Consider the following 22,035-nt stretch of genomic DNA (forward strand, 5'->3'; position numbering starts at 1 on the left):
ACAGTCGAAGCTTTGAAGAATTTGGGTCAGCCCTAGGAGAAAGCTTGCCAGACCCTACTCACAGTTGCTAAGCTCTGATTGGACGATCGCTGTTCAGGAGAGGGGTTTCACCAGCAGTCAATTGCAATGACCGAGTACTCGCACACGTGTGTGCTCATCAATATCAATCATGACCATGCATGCTATAAAAAAACAGCGCCTCCTTCCTTATTGTAGGCAGTTTGTTAATTACACACACCGCGGGGGGGATTAGACACAACAGACGTCCTTAATGACCGAAAACACACACACACACACACACACACACACACGTCCCCTCTGGTGGTCAACCCACTGTGCAGACATGGCTGGTAAAGTTCATTAGCTTTCACTCAGCCTCTACTGTATTAACTGGAACAGAGCAAGCTTACTGCACATGTGAGCTTGAGGCACACTGTGGAACCAGAGCACTAATTGAGTGAGTGACTATCACGCAATCTGCTGTTGCATGATTATGCCGTGTAATATATTGCATTTACATTAATGGGAGGGATTTATTAAAGCTCTGGCTGTAGGTGGAGGCGAGAAAAGGACCTATGGGAGCAATAGCCTGAGCAAGGCTATGGACAGGCCACACGTGCACACAGATGTAGACACACACACACACACACACACAGAGGATCTCGTGCACAGGCGGGCTGAAAGGCCAACGGACCTATCATGACTCTTATATAAGCTTCCCACCCCCAGAGGTATTTATATCCCTCGTTTGTTATCTATAATAAGACATCTCTCTTTTTTTCTGTCCTCGCTCCTTCACCAGACTCCCCGGTCCTGCTGCGGGAAAATCCTGATTAGTGTCCTGATGACTTGACAGAGAGCGATCGAGATAGAGATACAGAGACGGAGAGGGAGGGGAAAAAAGTGCAGAAAGTGGCAAGAAAGATGTATTCCTGTACGCGTCTGCATGTGCGTGAATTATTGACAATACTGGCAACTCCGCAGTATCATAAAACACACTGCAGCAGCAGTTTTTATGTTAAATACTTTTAATTTTACTTTTAATTCACAGGAATGAATACAGAGTCATTTGCCCCTCTGGTGTGAACTTCTGTGAATCTCTGGCATCATCAGTTTTCATTCATTCACTCATTCATTCACTCATTCAGTCACTCATTTTCTGCCCCTGATTGAATATTTCCTTCTCCTACTCTCCATTTCTCTGTTCTTCTCTCACTCACCGAAGGATCTTTCAGACACAATGTGACTACGGCACCACCGCGCTCTGAAACCCCTTATTTTCAACAGCTTATGCAGCGCAGGCTTTTTGCTGCATTGAGCGAAACCTAAATTTGGGTTCAGTGCGCACTGATAATGAACCCAGCGGCGAGCGCAGCTCAAACCTCGAACAGCTCTCTTCCCCCATGAAACAACATTAGGTGTAGCTATATTGTTGTCCGGGATGAAACAGTAGGGCTTTTACACGCTGTACAGAGACAGAAATATGTTAAGATAACGAAAAAAGGGAAAAAAAAGGTGCAAACATTTCTCATAAATCGGGAGAAATACGGGAGAATTGTGACCCCGGGAGGAAATCGAGAGAGGGCAATGAAAAAACGTGAGTCTCCAGGAAAAATCTGGAGGGTTGGCAAATATGCTGATATGACAGTTGATGCTCTACATGTTTGTCCCTCGAGAAGTGTGTGTGTGTGTGTGTGTGTGTGTGTGTGTGTGTGTGTGTGTGTGTGTTGGTACTGAGACAAGGCCAGTGGTCAGGTCTGGTGTGTGTCAACGCCACCTGAGTCCCTAGTTAGTAACAGGGTCTAAAAGAGCACTTTTGTCAGACATGGCATCCCCTGCTGTGCTGCTCACCAATTTATCAATTTGTCCGAGAGAAAAAAAAAAACAGACAGCTGGAAAGGAGGAGATGGAGTTATCACAGGAAGTATATGAGCAGAGAGGGGGGAGCAGGAATGTGAAACAAAACGAAAGACAAGATAGGAAAGATTCCCCTTGTTCTAGTCGCTTGTTGTGAAAAGGAGAAAGAGGAGCAGTGTTTGAGGAAGGCTATAGGAGTGAATATGCCTGGAAACACTGAGTGGAGACGGAGAAGCGAAGGAGTAAGCAGAGAGGTAAAGGAGAAAGCAGACAGACTGAGGTATTGGCTATGACGTGGGACAGATGCGGCCGCGGCGAGACAGTAAAAGATAACTCGATTCAGGTGCCCAACGAGATTTTGCTGTGTAAGAAGAAGTGTATAGCTTGCCCTCCCTTCCCCATCCTCCTCTTTCTATACCCCCACCCTCTTCTCTTGCCACTCTGTGCAGCCAAGCTCAAGTCTTCTACAATATACCCTAATGAGAAAAAGCTGGTAGGAAAATCCTGGACTGAGTCCTACATAAACTTACAGCCATCTCACGGAACAGCTCAAGAAGGGGGAGGGGGAGGGGGGGGGGGCTGAGGAAGGAGAAAAAAACACATTGAAAGAGAGCAAAAATAAAACAAATTTACAAAGGTCATCTCCTCATTCCTTTCAGTACACTATAGCCTACATGTGTATAGACTGTACATAGACGGTTCGTAGGTATACCTACAAAAATAAACGCATTGTAAATCGTATATATATATACATCCCACAAAATCAATTTGTATGTAATCCACGTAATCGTGAACCAGGAAGAATAAAGAGCGACAAACACTGCATAGGGAGGAGATCGGGGTGGATGGGTGGGTCAAAAAACAACGGAAACCAGAAGTCAACATTTGTCAGGTAACTTCCGTACTTAAGTTACACCATGTTATTTTAGCCCAAAGCACGATCTTTTCCTGAACCTAACCAAGTCGATCTTTTCCTAACTAAGTACTTGTTGCCTAAACCTAACAAAGTTGTTTCCTGTGAAGACGGAGGTTAATTTGGAAAAGACTATATGCATGTAACAATCGGAAATTGAAACCTGTTGCTGGACATTCGTAGGAAAATGCACAAAAAATTAGGAATAACTTTTCGTAAGATGTCATACAAACTGTTGTATGAGGATACGTCGTCTAAAGCCAACCAACCAATTAGTAACCATCCAACCAGTCAAGAGCCAATTATCCGATGGATAATAAGTCAACCACCCCACAAACCAGTTGAACAATCAGTCAATCAAATACCTAACCAATCAAAACGCCAGTTTACCATCCAATCAGCCATCCACGCCACCAACTAATGGAACAATAAAGTACCCAACCCGTCAATCCACCAATCTACCAATCAATCAAGAAACCACCCAATTTACAACCCAACCAGTAACACACCTAACATTCCAATCAAACAACTAAATGAACCAGCCAACAACCCTACCAACCAATCAAATACTCACCCAGTCATCCCACCAATCTACTAACCAGTCAACCAAGCATCGAACCCTCCAACCTGTCCACCATCTAACTAGTCAACTAACCACCTAACCAAACAACCAACTATGAAAGCGTCCAACCAGTCAACCGAACCAATCATCTAACCAGACCGCCGTTCTGGATAATTAACTGCAGATGATGATGACAGAATTGTTTTTTTTTCTCTTGTTGTTTTTTTTCAGACATCTTAATCACGGCAAGCCGTTTTTCTGAAGAAACAGTAATTAACTGCTGGGTTTAATGTGCACTAATTGTTCTCCCTGTACAAATAATTGATTGAAAATCAGTGACAAATTTGCTGTTTGGAGACAAACAACGCACGTGACTGTGCATCTCAAACCACAGACAATATGGGAGGGGAGATAGTGTAGCTGAAGGCGAAAACAAAGAATATGAGCGCACACTGTGAAGTGATTTTTACAGGGCCGCAGACGACTTCTCGAAGACAGCACATCTGCAAAAGTCTACCCTCCATCCCTCCCTCCCTCTCGGTTTCACCACCTAGTGTTATCAGACCCCTCTGCTGCTCCTCTTTTCCTCTTCGCTCTCCTTCTTTTTCCTCTGTTGGGGAGCTAGCCTGTGGTTTTTACAGGATTCACATTAATTTGTTAACTAGGCCACCGGAGTCACGGGGGTTGGAAGAGCACAACGCAAGTCTGACAAGAGAAATGAAGCAACAACACAAAATACAAGTGCGTAAAAGTTGGCCGCCGCTGCCTCACCACCAATCAGAGAGTACAAAAACACAGAAAAGAACTCGCTTCTACTCAGTTGTCGCATACTTGGAAACAGGCACACACAAACTCGTCGATGTTCGAATGTAAATCAATCGGAACTTGAGCACAAAACAAATTAAGAAACTGCAAAAACATTCATATATTCACGCAGTTACACACATACTGTATGCTGACACACACACAGAGAGACAGTGAGAGTGCTTCCTGCTGCCGTCTGGCAGTCTACAGTGGAGTTTGTGGTTTGCCCCTGAATCACTGTGGTCAGAGTCTCACCGGGTGTGTATCAGGTTAGCCAGTCCTCCACTGCCAACACACACACACACACACACACACACACACACACACACACACACACACACACACACACACACACACACACACACACACACACACACACACACACACACACACACACACACACACACACACACACACACACACACACACACACACACACACACACACACACACACACACACACACACACACACACACACACACACACACAGCTGCCAGGTCCGGCCCACAAACTCAGTCAGTGCATTTACATGCACTTAAGTAGCCAGGTTCCACTGAGAAACCAGGTTATGCAGGTAATCAGAGAACGCGTGATGGCTTTACCAGAGAACAGCCATAAACCGCAACTTCAGTCTCCAATATGAATAAAAACAGGCAGAAATCTATTCTCAGTGTTTAGATTAGGCTGCTAAGGTTTTCCACTGGATGTAGAAGTCAGACACCCTCAGAGACACACTGAAGTACTTACAATGGATTATATTATCTTTTTTAGTCACTTGTGTCTGGAGCACCATGATGGGTTTTCCTTGGGTTCTCTGTCTGTGGTGCTCGATTGTTCATCTGTCTTTCCACGTTCTTCTACAGCAAATACTCATATAAAAGCCCAAATATGGCCAAGTCTCAAATAGATAGCCAACAAGAATAAATATGGGACGGGTGGAATTACCTGTAGCCTCCTACAATGTCTCAAATGGTATTATAATGGTCTTTCCCACAGCTCTAATTGCATCAGCAGAGTCACGTCATGCTCGCCGCTGCTCCCAGTTTCCCTTTTTAACACAAATACCGGTTTTATTCACTAATTAATTCCAGTCTTTCCACTTCACCGTTTTTTTTTCCCGAGCAATATTAAGATAAGAAGTGTCAATGAAACTCAACACTTCCTGTAGGTTTTTTCTGCATGAAGTGTTGAGTTTCATTCACTGAACAGAACAGAACAGAACACAACACAACACAACACAACACAACAGATACATTTGCATTTGCTTGCAATTGGGGAACAGCGGCAATTAGAAAAGAAAGGTCTGCCTCTAATATAAGGCCTGATTCTCCAATGAGTTTGCCAATGATAAAAAAAAACAACGACCGCAGTCCTTTTTTCCAGTATTTGTTTCAAACTTCGTGGGCTGGGTTAGGTATGAAACCACCATTAAAGCACCATTTTGCACCATTTTCCTGGCTGAACGATACGTTTTCTCCCAAAGTTGCACAACATTTTGAAACAGACCTTCAGTTCTAATCATAGACTTGGTTTTTGGCTGTCGCCATCTTGGTTTTTGGCAGACGCCATCTTTTTTTTTTCAACCAGAAGTAAATCATAATAATAATAAATTTTATTTGGTGGTGCCTTTCAGGACACCCAAGGACACCTTACAAAAATAAAATAATACTCAAACAGATAAAAAACAGACAGATACGACGAAAACACCAGCAGAGCGAACATAACAAGAGACATTTAGGCAGACATGTATGACGGGGAATAAAACAGTAACGAAGTTAAGGGATGGTCACGGAATGATGTACACTATACAGTGAATGGGCCAGTTTGAACAGGTGAGTTTTGAGGTGGGATTTGAAGGTTGTAATAGTGTCAGACTGTCGGATGTGAGGAGGGAGGGAGTTCCAGAGCCTGGGAGCAGTGCAGCTGAATGCACCCATGGTGCTCAGGCGTGAGGTGAGGATGGTCAGAAGACCAGCTGAGGATGAGCGCAGGGAACGGGAGGGGGTATAAGAAGTGACATGAGAAGTACAACCGAACGCTGAATAATGTTACAATTTACTTTCATGAACTGAAAACACACTGTGAAAGGGTTAAAGTTCTAAGACAAAAACACGGACAACTCCCAGACCGGACAACGGCGTGGTAGCGACCTGTCAATCACAAGGTAGCCACTCCCTAAAGCATCCCCTGCTTTATGGTCTATTTGACTCTAAATGGGACCATAATTTACTAAATGAACATCATGCTGTATTGAAGAAGACTTGAAACTAGAGATTGAGACCATAAACTCATGTTGACAATGTTTACTGAGGTAATAAATCAAGGGAGGAGTAGGCTCATTTTCTCATAGACTTCTATACAATCAGACTTCTTTTTTTTCAACCAGAGGAGTCGCCCCCTGCTGGCTGTTAGAAAGAATGCAAGTTCAAGGCACTTCAGCTTGGCTTCACATTTCAGAACTGGAGGTAGCTGCCTGGTTCTAACATATAAACATACATATACAGTATGTATATACTGTATGTTTTCAATACTTTTATCTGTGGCATAGTGTTTACAGGTGTGGAGAGGAAGCCAGAATTGGCTTTGGAAATTCTCTCCTGAGTGTTGCTCTTGTTTTTATCTATGTAGTCGAAATAATAAAGGCTTTTAAACTTTTATAATTTAACTAAGCGGAGTGGCCTGATTTTTTTTCCATCCTCTCTCCTGTGGACACTACACTCTCACTTCCGTTTTCTTCAGTGTTGAGTGCTGAGGCTAAAAATCAATACATTCACAGTGAAAACTGAATGGAGCTGTGACATATAGAAACACTACAGTGTTTCCAACAGACATCAATACACCACGGGGGGTGTAACTAAACCTATATTTAAAGCTTTAATTGATTTCTATTATGTGTGAGATTTCCATGAGGAGGATTTCATTCGGAACAACCACAGCAGTACAGCAGCAATTTGCAACGAGATTCACTCGTGTTTTTTGTTCAAAATAGGGCTGAATGGTTCCCCGCTGTTGCTTTTGTAAAAATTTAATAATGCGTCACTTTGTGTGTGTGCACCAAAGGAAGAAGGGACTTTCCCTGGAAAAAAATGACCAAACACCAGCTGTGTAGAGCAGAAAATGGAAACGCTTTAATGAGCTGACTATAGGTTGGAACTATAGCGTAGCAACCAGCGATAGAAAGTAAGAAAAATAAGTAGCAGGCTGAGCACAAAGAAAGGGTTTTCTTTGTGCTCAGTCTGTTTGCAGTTTAACAGCTTAAACAAAGCTCCTCATTAAGAACAGGCCTCATACTGAGTCGTCTACTCACACCTTACTGCAGTCGGAGCTCGGCCTCTCTCTCTCTCTCTCTCTCTCGCTCTCCTGCCATCTCTTTTTGATTGTCACTCCTGTTATTCATCAATAATTGGCACTTTCAACATAGCGGCGACTGAATCACTGATTTTCACGCACATACTGTATAGTGTGTCGGGAGTATTTCATTGCCAGTAAACTCATCCATCAGTCAGTGAATCAGTGTTTGGACTGAATTCAACACATTATGCTGAAAGAACCTTCACTTTTCTTCAAACAACCGCGGTGCCCGTGAGCGTGTGTCGAGTGTGTACACAACAGATGTTGGTTGGATTTTAGCACACACACAGTAGGACTGCACGATATGGACAAACAAAACATCGCTGCAATTACTGTACGCTGGTAAATACTGCAACTGATATTTGGATTGGGATATGATGAACACTCGCTCGTTTCCTTCTCGCCGGAGCCAAGAGCAAAGGCTCAGCGATAAATCTCCACTAACTAGCATTAAATTCTGAATGCAACAAAGGCTTTCTAGCACAATAACAAAGCCCTACGCCCACACACACACGCCTACATCGGTGCCAGCTACAGGCAGCGCTCAGTGTTTTTGACCGTAGCTGTGTTTTCATTAGCGTTCTTTGGCAGTTATGTAAGTTTTCTTATTCTACCACTTAGTTTCCGTCTTAAAAGGGAATTCAGCAAAGTGAGACACAAGTGTCTCTCTGGCTGTCCACGAGTTCAGCTAATTCAACAGTAAGCTCACAAAAAGGTGACGTTGGATACATTCACGTATTTGTTGTATCCTCTGTACTTTTCAACTTCTCTACGGCTTCCTATATTTCCCAGAAAGTTTTTTGGTCGTCCCTAAAGAATGCAACTGAGCATTTTAGCTACTGTATGGTTTTAACACGCAGAGGGATGTAAATAGGGTTGGGTATTGTTTAAAAAATTGCAATACCAATACCCTTTAAGTGATATCGATACCAACAGAGGACCTCATGTGATACCCATCATGTGAATGGAAGCATTCAGTTACGTAAAATGCTGCCACCACCCCATGTATTTTTGAACGTTTTGGTGACATCTCAGCACGCTGAACTGACAATTTCCGTGAAATACACCGCGTTCGACTTCACCGCACCACAGACTATATTGGGTTGTAGCTGCTGCGGTAGTGGGCCAATCACACATCGCATTACATCGAAGAACGCTTGTTTGGCTGCGAGCAAAACCAAATGCAGATATCGTTTGACTGGAGAAGTTTCAATTCTACCTGGTACTGGGTTATTTCGGTCAATAAAAGGTATTGAGTACTGATACCCAGCCCTAGTCAGTTGTAGAGTAGGAGCTCTTCCAGTTAAAAGTGCAGTGTGTAGGATTTGGCGGCATCTAGCGGTGAGGTTGCAGATTGCAACCAGCTGAAACTTCTACCGTGTGCCAGGCGTGTAGGAGAACTACGGTGGCCGACGCAAAAACGCAAAAGGCCCTATCTAGAGCCAGTGTTTGGTTTGTCCGTTCTGGGCTACTGTAGAAACATGATGGGGAAGACCCGCACTAATTGCTACACACTGTTCCTTCAAGAAAAGAAAATCACATCATGAATGCATTGCATTCTGGTCTATTGAGGCTATTGAAAGCGCTACCTCTGTATCTCCTTCTTCTGAGATGGATTACCACTAGGGGTGTAAGAAAATATAGAAAAAAAATCAAATATTGCCATATTATGTTATGTGATACTGTATTGATTTTTAATTAATAGTTTACAGTTTAGTCAATACTTTATTTAATTTGCAAGGAGATGTCCCCTCTCTTTATGTGCCCTCTTAATGTAGTGCTATTTACAGGGACTGTGATAGATGCAAATTCAGATCACTGTTCTGATTGCATAAAAAAGTCAACTTTTTTTACTCAGATGTTATGCATATGGTGGTGAGTTCTTTATACTGTGACAGTTTTCCTAAAATTAGATTTAAAAAAAAAAATCGCAATGTATCGCCTTGCTTACAGTATCGTGATATATTGAATCGTAACCTCTGTATCGCCATACATATCGTGATACGTATCAGATTATTGCCAATACACAGCCCTAATTTCTACCTACATGTTGCATGATTGGTGCAAAAACATCTAATTCTAAGTCATGGCCTCATTATTTGAGTCGACTGACAGGATGCTGATGATGACCATTAATGTTTTAGATATCTGCACCACTCAATATGTTTCTATTAATAACTAACTGTGAGAAATGGAGGTTGGGAGCACAGCTGATGAAAACCATCAGTGTTGATTCATACAAAACATCAAATGTCAGATTTACAAGAACTGGAACTTTTACAGACTTTATGCCAGTCCCTTTGGCAAACTTTCAGCTTAACGTGTTCCAGCTGACTTGCTTTTGGCCTGCAGACTCAGCTACAGCCCACGAGGCTTCTGATTTGGCTAAAATAAGTCAGACAGGGAGGCGTCTGATTGGTCAACAATTGGCCAAAAGTATTTTCTGATTGACTCAACCATAGCAATGACTGGGCAACAACTGGTCATTAGTGGGGAAATGTGAATGGTCTACAACTAGTCAGGGAGGCTTCTGATTGGTCAACAATCCCATGCAACACTGCCAGCTGACCCATCCATTTGTACCCGTTGTATTTTACATAAAAACCTGCTTTGAAATATCCCACCTAGGCATAATGTTAAATGATTGTGTGCAGCTCTGGATATACACACAAGTACACTCACACACATACACACACATACATACAGATACACATCCCCTGCAGCAAGCACTTTACATGCAAAATACACGCAAGTCACATCACATGCTCAGCGGGACACATGAATCGCAGGAAGAAAAAAAGGACGCCCACCCTCCGACACACACACACACACACACACACACACACACACACACACTAAAAAGGCCTTGCATGGTTAATGAATACTTCATCAAACATAATCTTTCAGTGCATACGCAGAGTTCATGTCAGCCTCCCAGTTCTATAGACTCAGTTCATATAGAGAATATGAAAAATGCACACACACACACATACAGCACGCATCCTCTAAAATGTAGACACACGGCTATGACAGAAGTTCAGATAGGATTCGCGATGAAGATCAAACTCTCAAAGTGCAAGAAGTTGTCTGAAATTCTCCGAGGAAGCAGGAGAGAGGCGGAGGGGGGGGGGAGCAGAGGAGAGAAAATATGAAAGCAAAGTTGATGACGGGTACAGGCCTACTTTTTCACCTCTTAAAAAATGCTCTCTGAAATCCCACTCGGCTCTCCAACTCAGCCTCAGTTTTTTATTTTATTTTCTCCCCCCCCCTTTCTTTTTTTCCCTTCTTCTTCTTCTACTGGTTTTTGGAGGCCGTCAGAGATGGCACACACCCCTCCTCGCTCTCCAGCCAAAGTGAGGCTTTTAACTCCAGAGGAGGAAAAAAATGCGAGGGGTCCGGGAGAAAAAAGAAGCAGGCGAGGAGGAGGAGAAGGAGGAGGGGGAGGAGGGGGGAGTGAAGGGAGAATAGGCGGGCGGGGAGGGCAAGAGACATTTTCTGCTGATTAAGTAAGTGTTTGCTTCGACTTCCATTATTTGACAGACGCATCAGAGCAACGAGCAACAAATGTGAAAAGCCTGCTTCGCTGAAATACGGAGTGAAACAGAAGGGGGAAAAACAAAATCAGTAGCATGTTTCGCCCAAAATTCCCTCGGCTCCCCTTGAGCGCGAACGGTTGTCGGCCTTCCAACGACGGCTATTTCAACGCAGTGACAAACACACCTAGCATGGCCAGGTGTCTTCCCTCACTGTTCCGGGCCGTGTAATCCTCAGCTTAAAAAATCAGCGTGAGCAAAAGGATAGAGAGCGCTGGACTCTATCCCAAAACCCCCCCCTCCCCCTTCTCCTCCTCCCCCGTCTTGGCACAACACCCAGCTCCCCGTCAGAGAGGAGACACCTACGGGAGTCCTGTGGAAGTGTGTGCGCTGCTTACACAACCTCACTCACTCACTCACACACACACACAAAAGCTCTAACTCTCTATCATACACAGATTCTGCAGGAATCATTAGCAAAACCAGCAGAGGGAATTTCACACAGGCAATGTGCTGGGCAAAACATCACTCAGAGCGAACGCCCCAGGGGTCTTCAATTAAACCCTAAATACCTCAGCGAGTATCCAGGGGTCCTAATTACTTCAGACTGCTGAAAATGGCCGCGGGCCGCCCGAGGCCGAGGGCTTACCGAGGATATGCCTGTTTAGAAAAAGACTGTGGCCCCGAGATCAGTGGGGTTCTCCCGTGTTGTCGGTCTACAGCATCAGACAGAGGAAGCGGTCTCTCTCTGCGCATCGGAGCCGAGGCAGAGCCGGCTGCTGTGGATGTATTTATAGTAGAGAGGAGAGACTACTGCAGGATTAATTCTCCAACCAGAGAGCAGAGACAGAGAGATCAAGACAAAGAAATAAAAATATAGCATCTTGTTCTCTTGATATAAAGCATCAGTGTACACAGATTCAAACACCGGAGCGTACCACACGCAGGAGGCCGCAGAGACGGATCGATCTCAGTTACGTTAATGCATTACAGAAGCGCTGACCTTTTCCTAAATCAGTACAGATAGACACTAAAGGGCAAACGAGAATAACATCTAAATACGATCCTCAAAGCACCGGGGATACATACTGTACATACAGAGGTCACAAACTACCCAGCAGTCACTTCAATACCTGCAAATCTTCATTAAAGCTGCAGTACGCAGAATAGTTTTAGCATCATTGGGCAAATAAAATTCCATAATAACCTTTCAGAATATTGTAATTCGAGTGTTCTTAGAGAAAACTAGACTTCTGCTCCTCCTCATGGCTCTGTTTTCAGGCTTTAGAACATCTAGCCCGTGACGGGAGACTTTGACCAATCACAGGTCATTTCATTGAGAGAGCGTTCCTATTGGCTGTGCTCCAGTCATGTGACCGGAACTTGGCGTTCCTTCACCAGATTTCACAATGGCGGCGGCGTCACAAACTTTCTAATTTTACAGCTAAACCGTGCACTAAAAGATGTTTCTGAAAACATTTGAGAGAGAAATAGGCATTAACGTAACATAATATTGATTCATATTTGATCAGCGCTGCCTAGTTTGGTCGGAGTTCCCGAGTGATTGACAGCCGGCTCTCATAGACGGCAGATGGACAGCAGACCTCAGATCAGCTCTTATCAAAGATCTAGCTCGTGACGGGAGACTTTAGCCAATCACAGGTCATTTCAGAGAGAGAGCGTTCCTATTGGTTGTGCTCCGGCTGGTGAGCGGGGCTATGTATTTCCTCAACTGATCTCAACATGGCTGCCGGGTCACAAATGTTCTCATTTTACAGCTAAACTGTACACAAGATGGTTCTGAAAGCATTTGAGGAGAGAAATAGGCATTACTGTAACAGAATATTAATTCATTTTTGATCAGCGCTGCCTAGTTTGACCGTTTGATCGGAGTTGGTGAGTGATTGACAGCCGCTCAGAGACGGCAGCTGGAAGACAGCCTCCAGCTCGGCTCTGATTGGTTGTTTTCCTTCGGTCTGTGAAATCTCGCAGATGCCGTTAGGAGCACCGGTGGACACCGGTTAGTTACTGGTGAACGATTTATTATTTTAATAATAACAAACAATTCAGTAAATTTATATCTACGTATTGTTTTGTTACATTTAGTTTTACAAAGTTAGAAAAGCGATGTTTGAGTCAAGCCTGATGTTGCCTTACACATAAAAGAATGATCCCCATACTTCCACACAGTGAGGCATACAGCTGATTAATTAAACGCCGGTATCGATCGGTACTCGGTATCGGACGATACCCAAAGCCCAGGTATCGCTATCAGTATATAGGCACTGAAAAAATCAGATCGGTGCATCCCTAGTTCTTACTACAGCTGAAACAATTGATGGATGGACAGAAAATGAATCAGCTACTTTGCTCAGTTGTGATCATTTTCTGCTTTTCATTTTCTTCTGTGATAGTAAATCCAATCTCTTTGGGCTTTGAACTATTCTCCGCTATTTTAAAGACAATTCATCGAGAAAATAAGTCGTTTTTAGAACTGTTGATCGGCCATCTTACGAAGGGCAAAATTATTGTATAAATGCGATAATTATCGTACACCTAGCAAAACTGTACATAACTGAATAAGCATAATATCAGTTCAGGTAGCTACATAACAATGCTTCTTTTCCAGATATCTCTGATTGGCTTATCACTGAACGTGAACACCCGGGGTGCGACGTCATCCTGTGTGGGTGGCAATACGGCCAGTCAAAGTACAAGATCACAATCACTTTGTGACACCCAGTTCCAAACCAATCCTAACTGAAATCCTTTGCAGAACTCTGAGAAGCGACAGGAAGTTGAGCGGTATAAAGGACAATGGAAGGAAATGAGAAATGATACCAATTAAAAAAAATCCTCCCAACTAGCTCATTTCACTCACAGATACAATCTTGGGGTCAAACTCGTCTCAAATAGGAATGTGGGGGGTCTCCGACGGGTGGGGGTGGGAGGGGTCAATGAAAATGAAAATGTTTGAGAACCCCTGACTTGGATAATAGCATCAAGGATCGCCTTTGCTCCCTGAGGAGCCACGGGGGACTCGTGTGCCCCCGCTGCTAAAAAAGTCTGTTTGTAAGACCTTTAAAGATTTGACATTTACAGACATGGAAATCAGCTGTGATCGCTGGGAGACTGAGGAGGGAAAGAAAGAAAGATTCAAGGAGGACGACAGAAGAAAACGAAGGAGGGGAGTGGGGAGTGGGGAGTGGAGGGGGTGAAAGACGCAGCATCATCACGGACAATGTTCCTCGGGGAATAAGGAGGACAGGTTTACTGAGCATCTCAATCAAAACAGTGACAAATGAGGAGAGAGGAGGGGGATTATGATGTGAAGGGATGGATGGATGGATGGATGGATGGATGGATGGATGGAAGGAGCAGAGGTAATCCAAATGACATGAACACACACAGCACCTCTGAGAAGAAACAAAGGCTGGAACCACCAGAGCAGGGCGGTATATATCGGCCGAGGAAACATTCCTCCTCATTGCTCTCTCACATCCAGCTACTAACACACACCAAGACACTGAGAGACACAAAATCACCTCCTTTCTCTCCTCCTCCTCCTCTCCAGAGACCTGAATGCTCTGTACACTTATGAATCAATAACACACTTTCAGAGGCAGCAACGATTCCACAAGGCTGTGTGACTTGAAAAGACTCCACCCTTCTGCTGCCATTCAACTGCAAACCGCTCAATAAACAGACGCTCCAGGTGTGAAGCAATAAAGTCATTATAAATAACACTCACTACTGTGGGCCCAGTCATGTGAGGTCAATAACATGTCATCACTCCTTATGAATAATTCATAGGGTGGGTCAGAGGGAATCAGAGCGTGACATGGGAAGCTGGAGACACAGGTGTCCTGTCAGGTGACATGTGAGAGCAACACACACATCTGGAGTCAAACAAACACACCTCAGATCAGGTCACTGGACACACAATAGATCAATCCAACATCTGGCCACTCTATATGATCCATCAAGTCATGTGATCATTCAATAACCCCCTTGAGGTCAACTGGAGAGAGCTGCTGAGCCCAGCAGGTGTTTACTTACCTGCCACAGGTGTGCCTCATGTAGCACATGACTCCTATCTCATAAAAGAGTTAGAAAAGGATATGGGTTAGCGACCATGTTGAGACACCAGCTCCTTGGCCGGGTGCTTTGTTTCAGGTAGAAGAAGACCACCGGGGCCATGGCGGGGAAGGGCAGGTCCTCGTCGCCGCTCGCCGACACCTCATCCCCGGTCGTAGAGATCCGGTCGGCCGCCGGGGCCGCCGGTTCCACCACCGCTTCACCGAGCTCCCCTCCTCCCGTCCCGACCCCGGACCCGGACAGGTCGTTGAGCCGGATGAAAGTCCTCGGCAGAGAGGAGCGGCCCTCCGAGCCCCTGGCGTCGGGGATCCCGGAGAGATGTCCCCCATCCTCGGCCATCATTCACCTCCTGCAAACAATAGAGGCGATCCCGTTATACAGGAGCTGACAACCAGGGGGATGCGCATTACTGGATTCTGCACTTTTAAATCTGCTGATTTTTATTTTTGAAATCAACTTTGCATATAGTGAAAAATACATTCCTGCACATATAGTCACAATTAAGTATAATGGCAACAGGCAATAGTGGTGGTGGTGGGAACATTTGGGAACATATGCGCACACTTCATCGAAGAATGATGGCATAAAATGTTTTTTAAAAGAATGAATATGATACAAAACGGATTTTTTTTTAATGGATACAGGTCGACAAAGTGTATACATGCTGTCATAAAGCTGGTAGATAGAATGGAGCTCCTAACGAGCACCCAAAAGATCCAAGAGGGGCTCGCATTCCTCTTCATCAAAAACACCCAAATCTCTCATCAGCAACAACAGCCTGCGACTGTTCCAATCAAATCTTCATCAATAACACATCAACAACACATGCATTATGAAGTCATTTTCAGCAGTTATTTTTCTAAAAAAAAAAATGTGCGCATGCATGAGCATCTTTCCGTTGGATTTCTTCTTACCTGTAATGGACTCGGTAGATGTGCCCAAAGCGCGCTCAGTCATCGCATGATCAGTGTTTGTCGTGGCTTATAAAGTCCACAGCAGTCTGAAGAAAGAGAAGAAGCCCGGCTGTTTGGTTGGCTGGTAGGAAGGAGAGATGAAGAAGAAGAAGAAGAAGAGAGGAGCAGAGAGGGGGTAGAGGAGAGGGTCTTGGTGGTTTTGGTGCGTCTGGCTGGAGGAGCCGTAGAGTTCCAAGGTGGTGCTGCTGCTGCTGGGTCCGTCTCCACAGACGCGGTGCGCCCAGGCTCCGGTCTCCGGTCTCCGGTGTCCAAAAAAGCCTCTCCGGGGGCCTCACCAACACCAACAGCAACACTTCATAACCAGCCCCCTCCTCCGTTAGAAATAAAAAAGGGAACCTTTGGGATGTGGGTCTACTTCTGCAGCCTCAGGTTAGATATAACGCAGCTCACAAACTTCTTTGTGCTTCCCTCCTTCTCCACAGAGCTGATGGACAAACACCCCAAAACAAGGAGAAATAAGGAAAATGAGTAATCTATTTGTTTCTGCGCGTTTTTCCTCCTCTCCAAATGGAACAATCCAGTACTTTTCGTTGCATCCACAGGCGGTTTGTCAGCTTTTAAAGATCCATGGAGATGCTGCTGCTGCACATCCTGCACACAAGCATGCGTCAAAAGAAGGAACAACCTCTGAGATCTTCTAGATATGTCTCAAACACACCGGTCCTCTCTGCTGGTGCGCACCGGGCTGCTCCTGCTCGCTACTCTGGTCTCCTCCAGACTGAGTTCGGTCGGTTCCGTCCATCAGGCGAAGCTTCAACACAGCTGGATGGATGTTGGAGGATCCCAACTTCTTCACCGCCCCGCCCATAGAGCGCACGCTCTAAGCCAATCAGAGCGCGGCCTGACTCCGGAGCCGACTCCTGATTGGCTGAGCTGGATGTCAGTCTTGACTCAGTGCAGCGAGGAGGAAGGGGGGTGAAACAGCTGGAATCTTATTGTCAACTGTGAGCCAATGGGAAGCGAGGGAGCGGCGGCATCCAGCGGCGTCGCCGTGTGATTGGTGCAGAGCTGGATTTTCGGGAATTTTTGAGGGGAGAAGAAGCTGCCACATGGTGCAATGTGACTCCAAATGACTGGGAATATATAAGGAGGTATAGAACAGAGTGAGAACCAATAGAGCACAGTTAAACCACAGACACCAAACAGGATTTTCCTTCTTCCACCCCCCTCACAAAATAATACTGCTTTTTTATTTACATATGATGCCTATGCTATGGCATGTTCTTTGTCTTATTCATTTATATTGTATGAGGAGTATCTTGGAGAACAAAGTACATGTATGAATTAAAGGGGACCTATTATGCTTTTTCCCTTTCCTTTAGTGTGTTATATAGTTTTTTGTGCATGTAAAAGGTCTACAAAGTTACAAAGCTCAAAGTCCACGCCAAAGGGAGTTACTCTCCCCCACAGAAACACTGCTCCTGAACTGCTTAAAAATGCCTCGCTTGAAGTCCCGCATTTTCTTCCATAACATGGTGATGTCACCAAGTAACAACTTTGCATAATAGAGAGGCGAAGTCCTGCCCCTGCATATTTTATTTCGGAAAAAATATGAACGGTAGTCAACGGCGAGAGATAAATATTTTTTTATCCTGTTTGAACTGCGCCATGAATCACACATATGATGTTTGTCAATTTAAAAGATAATTTTGCAAGTCAAGAAAGTCAAAGATTGTTGTAAAACTGTTTAAGACTGTGAAAATACATAATAAGAAAGACGACACACCCAAAAGTTGCATAAGTGACGTCTCTTTCTCGGTGAAGCTTCAATGGCTGTGTGTTTCCTACTGGGATGAACTCACACCAGTAAAAGGTCTTGCTTGTTCTTTCTCTTTCCGGCTGATAAAAAGACCAGGAGGCGCTGGATAAATCGCATCAGGTATGATAACGTTTCATTTGTGCGTGGTCAAAGCTAAGTTGGCTAGCTAGCTAGTGTTGGTGAAGTTTATTGTGCGACACGAGAGATGTAGTTCACTGAGTCGTTTCACACAAAACTAAATTATACTACGACAAACTTACATCAAAGTGTGACTTTCTTGACTTGCAAAATTATGTTTTAAATTGACAAACATCATATGCGTGACTCATGGCGCATTTGAAAAGGGATAAAGAAAATATTTGTAACGTTCATATTTTTTTCCAAAATAATGTCCCATGTTGTCCGGAAGGGGGTGGGACCTCGCCTCTCTATACCTGCCTAGCAGCTAGTTTGTCACGCCCTCAAACAAAGCTAATTAGAGCGGAGTGCGAAGAGTTTGGTTTGGTTGACCAATCACAACAGAGCGGGCCAGCTGACCAATCAGAGCAGACTGGGCTTTTCGGGCTCAAACAGAGCGTTTCATACAGAGGGTGAAAAGAGGTGCAGCAGCACAGCCCGTATGAGAAAAATAAAGAATTTTTTTTTATCAATAAAGCATGTAAACATGTTCTAGTAGAAACCAAAAATACAAGTATGAACCTGAAAATAAACAATATAGGTCCTCTTTAATTTAGTCAATTCATAAAAAGTAAAAAAAAAAAACCTTGTTAAAATAGATTTTTCGTTAAGTGTCAATGAGATAATACAGCAAAATATAAATTTTTCAGTCATGAAATGTCTTATCATGCAAAAATGCATGAATTACAATAATTATGTAATTAAACTATCCCACAATGTGCAGAGGGGGCCCCCCAGACTACCCTCCGAGACCCCATGAGGGCCCTCAAGCCCCACCTTGGAGCACCCTTCCCCAGACTATCCAATTAGCAGAGAATGAACAGTTAGTACCGGCTTTCAGTCATTACAGATAGTCATCCAAAAGTAACAGAAAAACAGAAATGTGTCACAGTTATGTAATCAGAGAAAAAATGAAATGTAAAGAGAGATTTTTTTTATTTGGGTTGCCATATTTGGGGACCCCGGGCCCTGGAGGAGTGCTCTGGCATGTATGCTGGTCTGGTGGCCACTAGGGGAAGACGTTTCCCTAGGCTTTTCTGCCTCACACGCACACACACACACACATACACACACGCACACACAGACATACACAGACGCACACGCACACACAGACACACACTCTTTCCGAGTACTTGCAGCTGGTTTTGGGAATACAGCCCGAGGCAGAGCAGATAGTTGTACTCTGTAGATTTAAGTGACATATAGTGTCTCTGAATTGCAATGCTGTCCCCTGTTGCACTTCTATCTTTTGTATTTTAGCCCGGCACACATGCACACACATTGCATACTGTAGTCTCAGCACATTACTCACTACATAGCGGCGCCATGCTTTATTTTCATTACAGTGCATGATCATTGATCTGAGAGCAGGAGCAAATCAATGAGGAGAACCAATTTCTTTTTTCATAGCATCTTGTTGCGGCCGGAGCTTATGTGCAGTAGCGAATATTAATCACCTGTTTACACATAGCTCATTGTGAAAGACTGAGATTCACACGTGCATACATGACCTGAAAAAAAACACACATGTGCACGCAGGAGGAGGAGGAGGAGGACGAGGATGAGGAGGAGGAGGAGGAGGAGGAGGAGGAGGAGGAGGAGGAGGAGGAGAAGTGAGAGCGCGGCTCCTTCCAGCCTCTGTCGATACACCTTGTTTGGACTGATTTCTTAATTGTGTACTATCTTAACAGAGTAACTATGAAAACGTATCGATCCAGCAGTGCTTGTACCTATTAGGCAGGAATGAGGCACTGTTCTGAATACATAAAGAGGAAAAAGTAGAACACAATTAAGACCAGGCACTGGGTGAAGCCCACCTAAAAAGTACAAACATTCATTAATAATAAGCAATGCAATTATGCATCTATTATTCATAAAATGGAATAAAGCATTGGCGATTCACAACACTGAGTGCCTATGAACACTTCCCAGGGCGAGCGCTTATGAGGGGCTGATGAATGATGTTTGCTGGTTGCTGGACAGTTTCAGATAAGACCCCCAATTTATCAGAGTGAGTGATCTGAGCTCCCCGGGGCAAACTTTCTCTCGTGGCCACTCTGCAGGCCTCCCGACTAGACACACTTTACTGCTCACCTTCAGCCGACTGAGATGACAGACCTTAGCGACAGAGAAAGCGTCATAGAGAGGAGTCGATCCATACCTACAGCATTATAAAGCCTTCTGATCCACAGAGAACTGTGAGTGCCTGAGGGAAGAACGGACACCAGACTGCCATAAAAATGCGATCATTCACAGCTCCCGGAGGATGATCTCTAATGATTTTGACATTTCGTCTTCCCGCCAACAGGTCAAAATCTCTCCTTGATCAATATTTTGGTCCCTGAAAAAGGTATGTTGACAGCTAATGGCTGGGCATCCCTGAAATGTCTAATGCTCATGGTCCCCACAGGATGCATTTTAATCTTTACGCTGAACCTCTGACCTTTCCTTTAGTACCGCCTTTCGGCAAAATGTTTACTTGTACACGAGAAATAATAATAATATCAGGCGGCAACCTCCACCTCTGAAAAGTGAAGCCAATGCTGAAGTGCCTTCAACCTGCATTCTTTCTAATAATAGCCAGCAGGGGGCGACTCCTCTGGTTGCAAAAAGAAGTCTGATTGTATAGAAGTCTATGAGAAAATGAGCCTACTTCTCTCTTGATTTATTACCTCAGTGAACATTGTAAACATGAGTTTATGGTCTCAATCACTAGTTTCAAGTCTTCTTCAATACAGCATGATGTTCAGTTAGTAAATGATGGTCCCATTTAGAGTCAAATAGACCATAAAGAAGGGGATGCTTTAGGGCGTGGCTACCTTGTGATTGACAGGTTGCTACCACAGCGTTGTCCGGTCTGGGAGTTGTCCGTGTGTTGTCTTACAACTATAACCCTTTCACAGTGTGTTTTCAGCTCATGAAAGTTAATTATAACATTTTGGTCATCTAAAAATGTCTTATTCAGCTTTCGTCTAATTAGCTCCACCCTCTCGTGTCACTTCTGGTTGCAAAAAGCCAAGATGGCAACGGCCAAAATGCCGAACTCAAGGCTTCAAAACGTCAGTCCACAAACCGATGGGCGTCGTCACGGTGACAAAGTTCACTTCTGATATACAGTCTATGAATAATATCTCATAAACTATTTCATGGCAGTCCATGAGATTTGGTACAGATATTCATGCTCCTTGCAGGATAAATTGTGCTTTCGACTGACTCCAATGTAAACCCATCCACATCATTATTGGACGCTCAGAGAAACTGACATAGTACGGAGGCTGGATGGGTCAAACAAACACAGGACTTTCACCCAGAAGACCGCTGTTCGTGTCCCGTGTGAAACCAAGTCAACGTTGACTTATTTTACCTTACTTTTGTTATGTAACGTACGTACTTAAAGTGGCAGTAGGCAGTATATATTTGGCATCATTTGGCAAAAATTCCATAATAACCTTTCAGCATATTGTAATTCAAGTGTTCTGAGAGATAACTAGACTTCTGCTCCTCCTCATGGCTCTGTTTTCAGGCTTTAGAAAATCTAGCCCGTGACGGGAGACTTTGACCAATCACAGGTCATTTCATTGAGAGAGCGTTCCTATTGGCTGTGCTCCAGTCATGTGACCGGAACTTGGCGTTCCTTCACCAGATTTCACAATGGCGGCGGCGTCACAAACTTTCTAATTTTACAGCTAAACCGTGCACTAAAAGATGTTTCTGAAAACATTTGAGAGAGAAATAGGCATTAACGTCACATAATATTGATTCATATTTGATCAGCGCTGCCTAGTTTGGTCGGAGTTCCCGAGTGATTGACAGCCGGCTCTCATAGACGGCAGATGGACAGCAGACCTCAGATCAGCTCTTACTGCTTGATTTCCTCCGGTATGTGAAATCTTGCAGATGACGTTAGGAAAACCGGAGGACACAGAGGAACATGATTTTTTTCAGGTTACATGTTTCATGTACTACTGTCACGATATAGCGACCGTTTTATTAAAATAACTTTTTT

The 22,035-nt window shown here is 44.2% G+C and overlaps 1 protein-coding gene across 14 annotated transcripts in view; it reads right to left on the reverse strand.

Moving 5' to 3' along the window:
- The window catches only part of cacna1g (calcium channel, voltage-dependent, T type, alpha 1G subunit), a 331,510-nt gene extending 314,665 nt beyond the window's left edge, over positions 1-16,845 (reverse strand). For 13 of the 14 annotated variants that reach the window (XM_074619026.1, XM_074619028.1, XM_074619031.1 and 10 more), the window contains exons 1-2: positions 16,034-16,844; positions 15,145-15,468 (exon numbers count right to left, since the gene is read on the reverse strand). In XM_074619026.1, the coding sequence (XP_074475127.1) occupies positions 15,145-15,461 (317 nt within the window). In that variant the 5' untranslated portion in view covers positions 15,462-15,468; positions 16,034-16,844. Of the gene's footprint in view, positions 1-15,144; positions 15,469-16,033 lie in introns of all 14 variants that reach the window. The other variant, XM_074619030.1, reaches the window with a different exon arrangement.
- Between the last annotated feature and the right edge of the window lie 5,190 nt (positions 16,846-22,035).

This window comes from Sebastes fasciatus, chromosome 20 (assembly GCF_043250625.1).
Source record: "Sebastes fasciatus isolate fSebFas1 chromosome 20, fSebFas1.pri, whole genome shotgun sequence".
NCBI lineage: Eukaryota > Metazoa > Chordata > Actinopteri > Perciformes > Sebastidae > Sebastes > Sebastes fasciatus.